Source organism: Urtica dioica, chromosome 5 (assembly GCF_054948205.1).
Source record: "Urtica dioica subsp. dioica isolate 48M chromosome 5, U.dioica_male_clone48M_v1_H2, whole genome shotgun sequence".
Classification (NCBI taxonomy): domain Eukaryota; kingdom Viridiplantae; phylum Streptophyta; class Magnoliopsida; order Rosales; family Urticaceae; genus Urtica; species Urtica dioica.
This window is the reverse complement of record NC_142760.1, coordinates 4,844,238-4,851,225: the sequence shown is the minus strand read 5'-3', so window position 1 is coordinate 4,851,225 and position 6,988 is coordinate 4,844,238. Positions and strand designations below refer to the sequence as shown.

At 38.8% G+C, this 6,988-nt stretch overlaps 1 protein-coding gene across 1 annotated transcript; it reads left to right on the top strand.

Annotated features, from left to right (window-relative positions):
* Nucleotides 1-2,899: 2,899 nt before the first annotated feature.
* Nucleotides 2,900-5,291, top strand: LOC149394945 (shikimate O-hydroxycinnamoyltransferase-like). The gene is made up of 2 exons (XM_089615707.1): nucleotides 2,900-3,333; nucleotides 4,280-5,291. The coding sequence occupies exons 1-2, from the start codon at nucleotides 2,923-2,925 to the stop codon at nucleotides 5,168-5,170; spliced, it is 1,302 nt and encodes a 433-aa protein (XP_089471833.1). The 5' UTR covers nucleotides 2,900-2,922; the 3' UTR covers nucleotides 5,171-5,291.
* The last annotated feature ends 1,697 nt before the right edge of the window (nucleotides 5,292-6,988 follow it).

Below are 6,988 nucleotides of genomic sequence, written 5' to 3'. Positions count from 1 at the left end.
CAAACCACCTCGAAGTGAAAGAAAGTATAAAGGCACAAAAGGAAAGCATGATAACCTCAAGTCAGGAGTTATGATCTTCGAAGCGGACCCATTAGTCCGCCAAAACAAGTAGTTCTCCGCTATGTCAAAGGAACTATAGCTCATGTCCTCACATTTCACGTCTAAGATCGTTTGCAAGTCGAAGTCTTCTCTGACGCAGATTGGGCGAGTTACCCAGATGATCGACGATCCACATCAGGCTATATCGCGTTGTTTTGTGGGAACTTGGTCATTTGGTACTCTTGCAAGCAGAAAGTTGTATCACGGTCAAAGTGCGGATTAGAGTATCGTGCTCTAGCTCAAACTGCCACGGAGATTCAGGGGTTTAGCTTGCTTTTGAATGAACTGAACGCCCCACTTCTCACTGTGCCCACAACTGTTGTTTTATGTGACAGCCTTAGAGCTGGGTCATTAGCCTCAAATCCGGTGTTTCACGTGTGCACCAAACATATCGAGGTCGACGTGCACTTCATCTATGAGCTCGTCGCTAGAAAAGCCATAGAAGTTCAATATGAGCCAACTGATGATCAGCTCGCTGACTTGTTAAGAAAACCTATATTCTTTAGACCTGTTTCACAATGCTTTGCAACATACTTGGCTTGTGCAACATACGTCCTATTCAAGGCCCACAAACCAGAAAACATTAAATTTTATGCGCCTTGCACTGAATTCCGAATTCTAAGGCCCAACGGGCCGGGAACTGAAAAGCCCATCAAAGGCCCACAAAAGAAAAGGCCCACTCAAAAGAGGCCCATTGTGCTCATTCGCGAAGGGAAGCTCACCCGCGTACCGCACAGTGAGGGTCGCAATGTGCGAAGGTCTTGGTGCGCTATGCCATCCCTTCAGCGCGCCGCACCTGTGCGTCGAGGATTTCTCCTTGCGTGCGCTCGTGAATTCACCCCCGCGCGCTCCGAAAAATGGGCATGCACAACGTGCAAAACATTTGGCGCGTGCCGCGCCACCACATATCTGCAGGCAGATTTTTTCCGCACCCGCGCTCTCCAAATCATGCCGCGCGCTCCATGCCATGTGTCCAAAGGCCTTCGTTAGCCTTCGCATCCACTATAAATACCTTTTTTTCTCAAAGAGGGTCACGTGGACATTCATTCTCTGTCAAGATCACCCGATCCCAGTGTTTTGAAATGCTGCTGAGGACCTTCCATACTTCGTTTCCTCTGTTGAGTACATATTTTTAAATATATTCAACTAACAAATATTGACCCCACACCTCACATAGTAATCAAACTAATGTTTAGCGTTGGAGCGCGCGACAGAGACACTGCCTTTGCGCCTCTCTAATCTTGATTTCTCTTGTTCTTATTCTCATATCTCTGCGACGAGTAAAGAACACTTTCGAGCTAGAATATAAGCAACTCGTGACTTTCGAGTTCCAGACTTGACTCAGGTGCGGTCATTTGATCCGGTCTTGGGTCGAGCCACTAGTTAGAATATTCTCAGTAACCTTAGGTCCTAATATCTAATGTATAATAAAATACGAAAAATATATATTCATTGATTATACTAATATTGGTAAACTAAGAAGGCCGTTTCACTTTATTTCCGTAAATATTATATATATAGCCGTATTTTTATTTTTACTGCATAGAAAATGAAATATTTTCATATTTTTATAGAGAATCTATTTATATTTTTATTACTTATTGAAGTCACTTTTAATATCAGGTGACAACTAAAGCACTGCTAATAATTACGTTTTTCAAAGATTTAAAGTCACTTTATAATAGAGCGACATCTTAAGCACTATTTCTTGTAACCCACAAATGACTTTTAGGTGCGACTTTAGATGCGGAAAGTCGCACCCGAAAGTCAAGACTTTTGGGTGCGACTTTTCGCACCCAAAACTTTTAGGTGCGGACTTTCGGGTGCGGAAACGTCGCACCCAAAGTCGCCCCTAAAGATATCTTTGGGTGCGAAAATTGACTTTTGGGTGCGAAAAAAATCGCACCCAAGCCATGTTTGGTATTCATCTCAAAAACAGTTTTTGAGTGGAAAAAATTGAAAACAAAAAGTTAAAGTTATGTTTGGTTTAAGTTTTTGGAAAAAAATTTCAAAAAATTTTGAAGTTGTTTTGTAAAAGAGTAAAGAAAACTGAAAACAAATAAAAGGTGTTTTTGGAAATTTTTTCTTCTCTTATATCCTCCTTCTCCTCATCTTCTCTTTTCATTTTTTCAAAAACAAAAATGAAAGCTGTACCAAACACTTTTTTCAGTTTTTTCAATTTATCAAAAACAAAAATGAAAACTGTACCAAACAGCTTTTTGAAAATAACTGCAAAAATAATTTTTCAGTACAACTACAAAAATTAGAAAATAGAAAACAAAAACTTTTTGAGTTAACTACCAAACACAACCAAATGTCTTTTTTGTAGTAGTGAAATGATATATTTTCATATTTTTATAGAGAATCTAAATACATATTTTGTACTAGTAAAATATATATAGGGGCAATTACACCAATAACCCAATAACTCACCCTCTTTTAAAAAAAATAGCTCAAATTTTATTTTATTAAAAAATAGTCTACCAAACCGAAGTTAATTAATTAATTTTTGTCTGATGGACTATTTCACGAATAAAATAAAATTTAGGCCAGATTCTTATAAATGACGTAGATGATGAGCTAGTTGCAACAAATATATTATGTACACGCGCGAGCTCTCGCTTGCTTTCAATATCGCCCCTTGATTATTCTAAAAATAAATAAATAAACCCTTTGATTGTTTTTTTTTAATTATGTCTTGGATCTGTTCAAATAAATATAAATAATAATATATTATTTTGGTCAATGGACGATATATTCTGTATATATGTGCCTTACAGCCGAATATATCTATCCGGTGTGTGGTTGACTTTGGAAAAAAAGATGATCAAGATCAAGACGAGAAATACATCAATGGTTAAGCCAGCTGAAAAGACGCTTCGGCGGTCTATTTCTCTGACGCTGCTGGATCGGCTGTTTCCATTTCCGGTATACACCTCTACGGTACACATCTACCGCCCATCGAAAGGCACCACCCTCGATGGGGTGGCATTGAGAGAGTCACTGAGCAGGACTCTGGTCCACTTCTACCCAATCGCCGGCAGGTACAGGCTCGACGAAAACGGAGTCATGGAGATCGACTGCAACGACGCCGGAGTCTATGTTTTGGAGGCCGAGACTGACTCAAACCTCGAAGATCTCGGAGATTTGTCTCCATCGCCGAAGATGTCTGTACTTATACCTCATATGGATACCACCCAAGACATTTCATCTTGTCCTCTCGCTGCAGTGCAGGTATATCATCGCCACTAGAATTAGCTCGGTTACAGAGTAGAGATAGGTTATCAGGTCTATATAAGAGATAACGAGTTATTTTTCAAGTGTGACACTTTTTTGCTCTATCGAGAGGATGGTTCTTTAGACTCGCTTATTTTGTGCTGATACTCATTATTTTTGGATCCGTCTTCGTTTGAACTTTGTAAGCTCTTATATCACATAATAATAATAATAATAATTATTATTATGTATCATAAGATTGAGTCTCGAAATGAATAATCGAAGTAGCTATGACATCATAACTCATATTAAGTCCTTTTATATTTCTAATATGGGCACCTTATCATGTTTTTAATATCGGTTGGTTCAAAATATAATTAGGGAATTATAACATGTGTTCCTGTTTATCTTTATAGTACATTAGGATTTTTTTTACATGCATCTTTCAGGTAGTGGCATGTTGGATTTACTCAGTGTGGATCGGATTCTGTTATTTCTAAACAATCGTCCGTCTGAATTTTGTAGGTTTTTATATGACATTTAGTACGATGTTTAATCGAAAAAAATTATATTCCACATCTCTATATTTTCCTTCGCCTAGGATTCTTAATATAATTTTGTTATTATCAATTTATTTTACAAAAAGATTAGGTAACTAGCCAACTAAAATGTTTGAGTTTGTTATTATATAGACAATGTTTCGTAAAACTTAGGTAAAGAGCCACATCCATGACGTGACATTCATGATTTGCCATTCCATTAAAATAAAATAGTGAGGTATTTTACGCTTGTAAATACATTGACCTGACTATTTATCTAACATTTACGAAACCTTACCTATATAGTAATGTGAAACTGTAAATATGTCTATATACTTAATAGACCCTTTATTTTTAAGCTGCAGTTCTATGAATCTAAATATGAGATCAAAGTTCAAAAATTAATGTAGATGATGTTCTTTCAGATAACTTACTTCAAATGTGGCGGTGTGTCACTTTGTATTCGAACGGAACACAACTGCGTGGATGGATCATCAACTTTTCATCTGACCAAGTCATGGTCCGAGGTTGCTCGCGGCCTCGACATCTCTGTTTTACCTTTCTTTGAGCGGATGTTACTGTTATGTCCACGTGACCCACCTGAACCGAAGTTTAACCATACTGAGTACCCACATTACAATCCATTGAAGAAAGTCTCTACCGAAGAAAGCAACACCATCCTTTCAACCTTTAGACTCACCGGAGAGCAAGTCCGCAAAATGAAAGGCGTAACATCTGGCCAAAGCAAAAAATACAGCACATTTGCACTCTTAGCCGGCCATATTTGGAAGTGTGTTTGCAAAGCCCGTAACATCTGCGGCGATGAAGAAACGAGGCTGTCTCTTCCAATCAACGGGAGGTTCAACCGGCTGACCCCGCCTCTACCGCCTGGTTACTTTGGCAATGCCATATTCCTTGCCAGGCCCGTGGCACGAGCGGGGGATTTGGTAACGAAGCCATTGACATACGCCGCGTCTATTATTGAAGACGGATTGCTCCGAATGGACAATGAGTACTTAAGATCTACGATCGACCACCTGGCTCTTCTTCCTGACTTATCGGCCGTCAGGAGAGGGCCACATATTTATAGCTCTCCAAATTTTCATATCACGAGTTGGGCCAGGTTGGGAGTCAAAGATGCAGATTTCGGGTGGGGCATGCCCGTCTATTCCGGACCTGGTGAGATCAAGTTCGAGAAGGCTTATATTTTCCCCAGCGACAAAGATGGTCTGTATGTGACTATGTCTCTTCGACGTGAACACATGGAAAAATTTGAGAATTTACTTTATGACCTTGCGCCTCTAGCCAAGTTGTAGTGTGTTTGTTTACATGTGTTTTTTTATTTTATTTTTTTGTAATATATTCACTGATAACGTGGTAGTTTCAGGTATGGAACCATGATTACAGATATCAAATAACGTTTGCTTTATATGTTTATTATTTACCTCTCGTTGTCTACTTTTTGTATGCTTCTTCGACGTAAATGTTTGAATAAGGGAGAGTTATTTGTATTAGCGGCCAGTGTATTTGTTTTACGCGTTTATATATTCATTTCACAGAGACTTAAACATTATGTGTTTGGCTCCTTCGATCTACCTGACACGGCAAGAGAGATTGCTTTGATGCCAATTTGTTAAAATACGCAACTAGAAAAACACGACTCAACGCAGAAAAGATCAACCAATACAGATTAAATGTGATCTTCATAAAATACTTGCCCAGGAAGTTATCTTCCAATTTGAGAGCCAACATAAATCAAAAGCAATAAATAGGCATGCGAATTTATGCTAGTTAAGATTCCATGTGAATCCTAATCAAGTCAGGGCTGGAGAGAGTCCTATTTGTCGATCCTCTATCTTCAATCAAATGTGCAAAGTCTCTGATTACAACTCGAACAAATCTGCAAAACGTAGCTTCGTTCACACGCCAAGTCTTGTTCTTCGGGATTCACCAAGTTGTCTTAACACATTCAATTGATCTCTCATGCTCTCAAACCTCTCAATCGTTTTCTCACTTTGTTGTACAATCTTAGATATAACTATAAGGGAGTAAATGACTAAACCTAATGTCACTTATGTGTTTATATACACACAAAAAATGACTTACAAGCCTTAGACACAAAGGCTAATTAACTTAGTCTACATCGCTAATGACGAGGAATAGTTTCCAAACCTTTTAATGGGATCATGACACTGAGTTCTTCAAGGTTAGCCAAACTTACTGGAGTGAGCTTGGGCATCACCACAGAAGCCTGGCCACCAGCAGAATGGCCGTGATGATCTCTACTGTTGTCCATCCGTAGAAGATGGTTTCCACCGAAAGAATCGCCATCAAACAATCATTTCAACCTCCAAGTTTAAAGCACATCTCAAAGAAACATAGACTCGGGATCAGCACGAGGAATGAGCCAAAAAAAAAAAAACAGCCCCCATGGTCAATTGGAAAGAAGAGAGTAGTAAGGGTAAAGGATTGGAAAGCTTGAGAAAAATAAAATAAAAAAATAAAAGGGGTTTTGCTAGGACAAGAGCCTTATCGCTTGTTAGACTAAGGCAAAGATGATCGGTGATTGTTCAATAATGCCTTTTTAAGTAATAGAAAATAATGGAGTTGACTACTCACTCGAATTTTTTTAGTTTAGCTAAGAACAATTCTATTTTATTTTTTGTGCTAAACATCCTTTATATTTAATTGATACTGATTTGGACTTGGGAAATGGACGGATCTATTATTAGTAACTATTCTCATTATCAACCAAAAGTATAATGACACATCTATTAGTAAAAGTTGCAGAGATAAATTTTTGTTTACATCTTTAACCTTCTCTTTTCTTTTCTTATATTTTTCCTCTCTCTCTTTCTCAAAGAACTTTGACAAAAAAATCTATGGCGTTGGACAAAAAAATTAAAAAACTTTGGCGCGGATTTTCAAATCTTTCATTTGGGGGGCAAAATCAAGAAGGCTTTGGTTTGTGGCCTCCACCGCCGACATCGTGTCTACTACCGCCCGCCTCAAGGCCGACCTCCTCTTCACATCCTGCCCGTATCGCGTCGTCGCTAGCTTCCTCCGTGAATTCCAATGCCACGTCAACTTCTACCTCGGGCTCGGAACTCAACCACCTCCGATTCCACAACCCG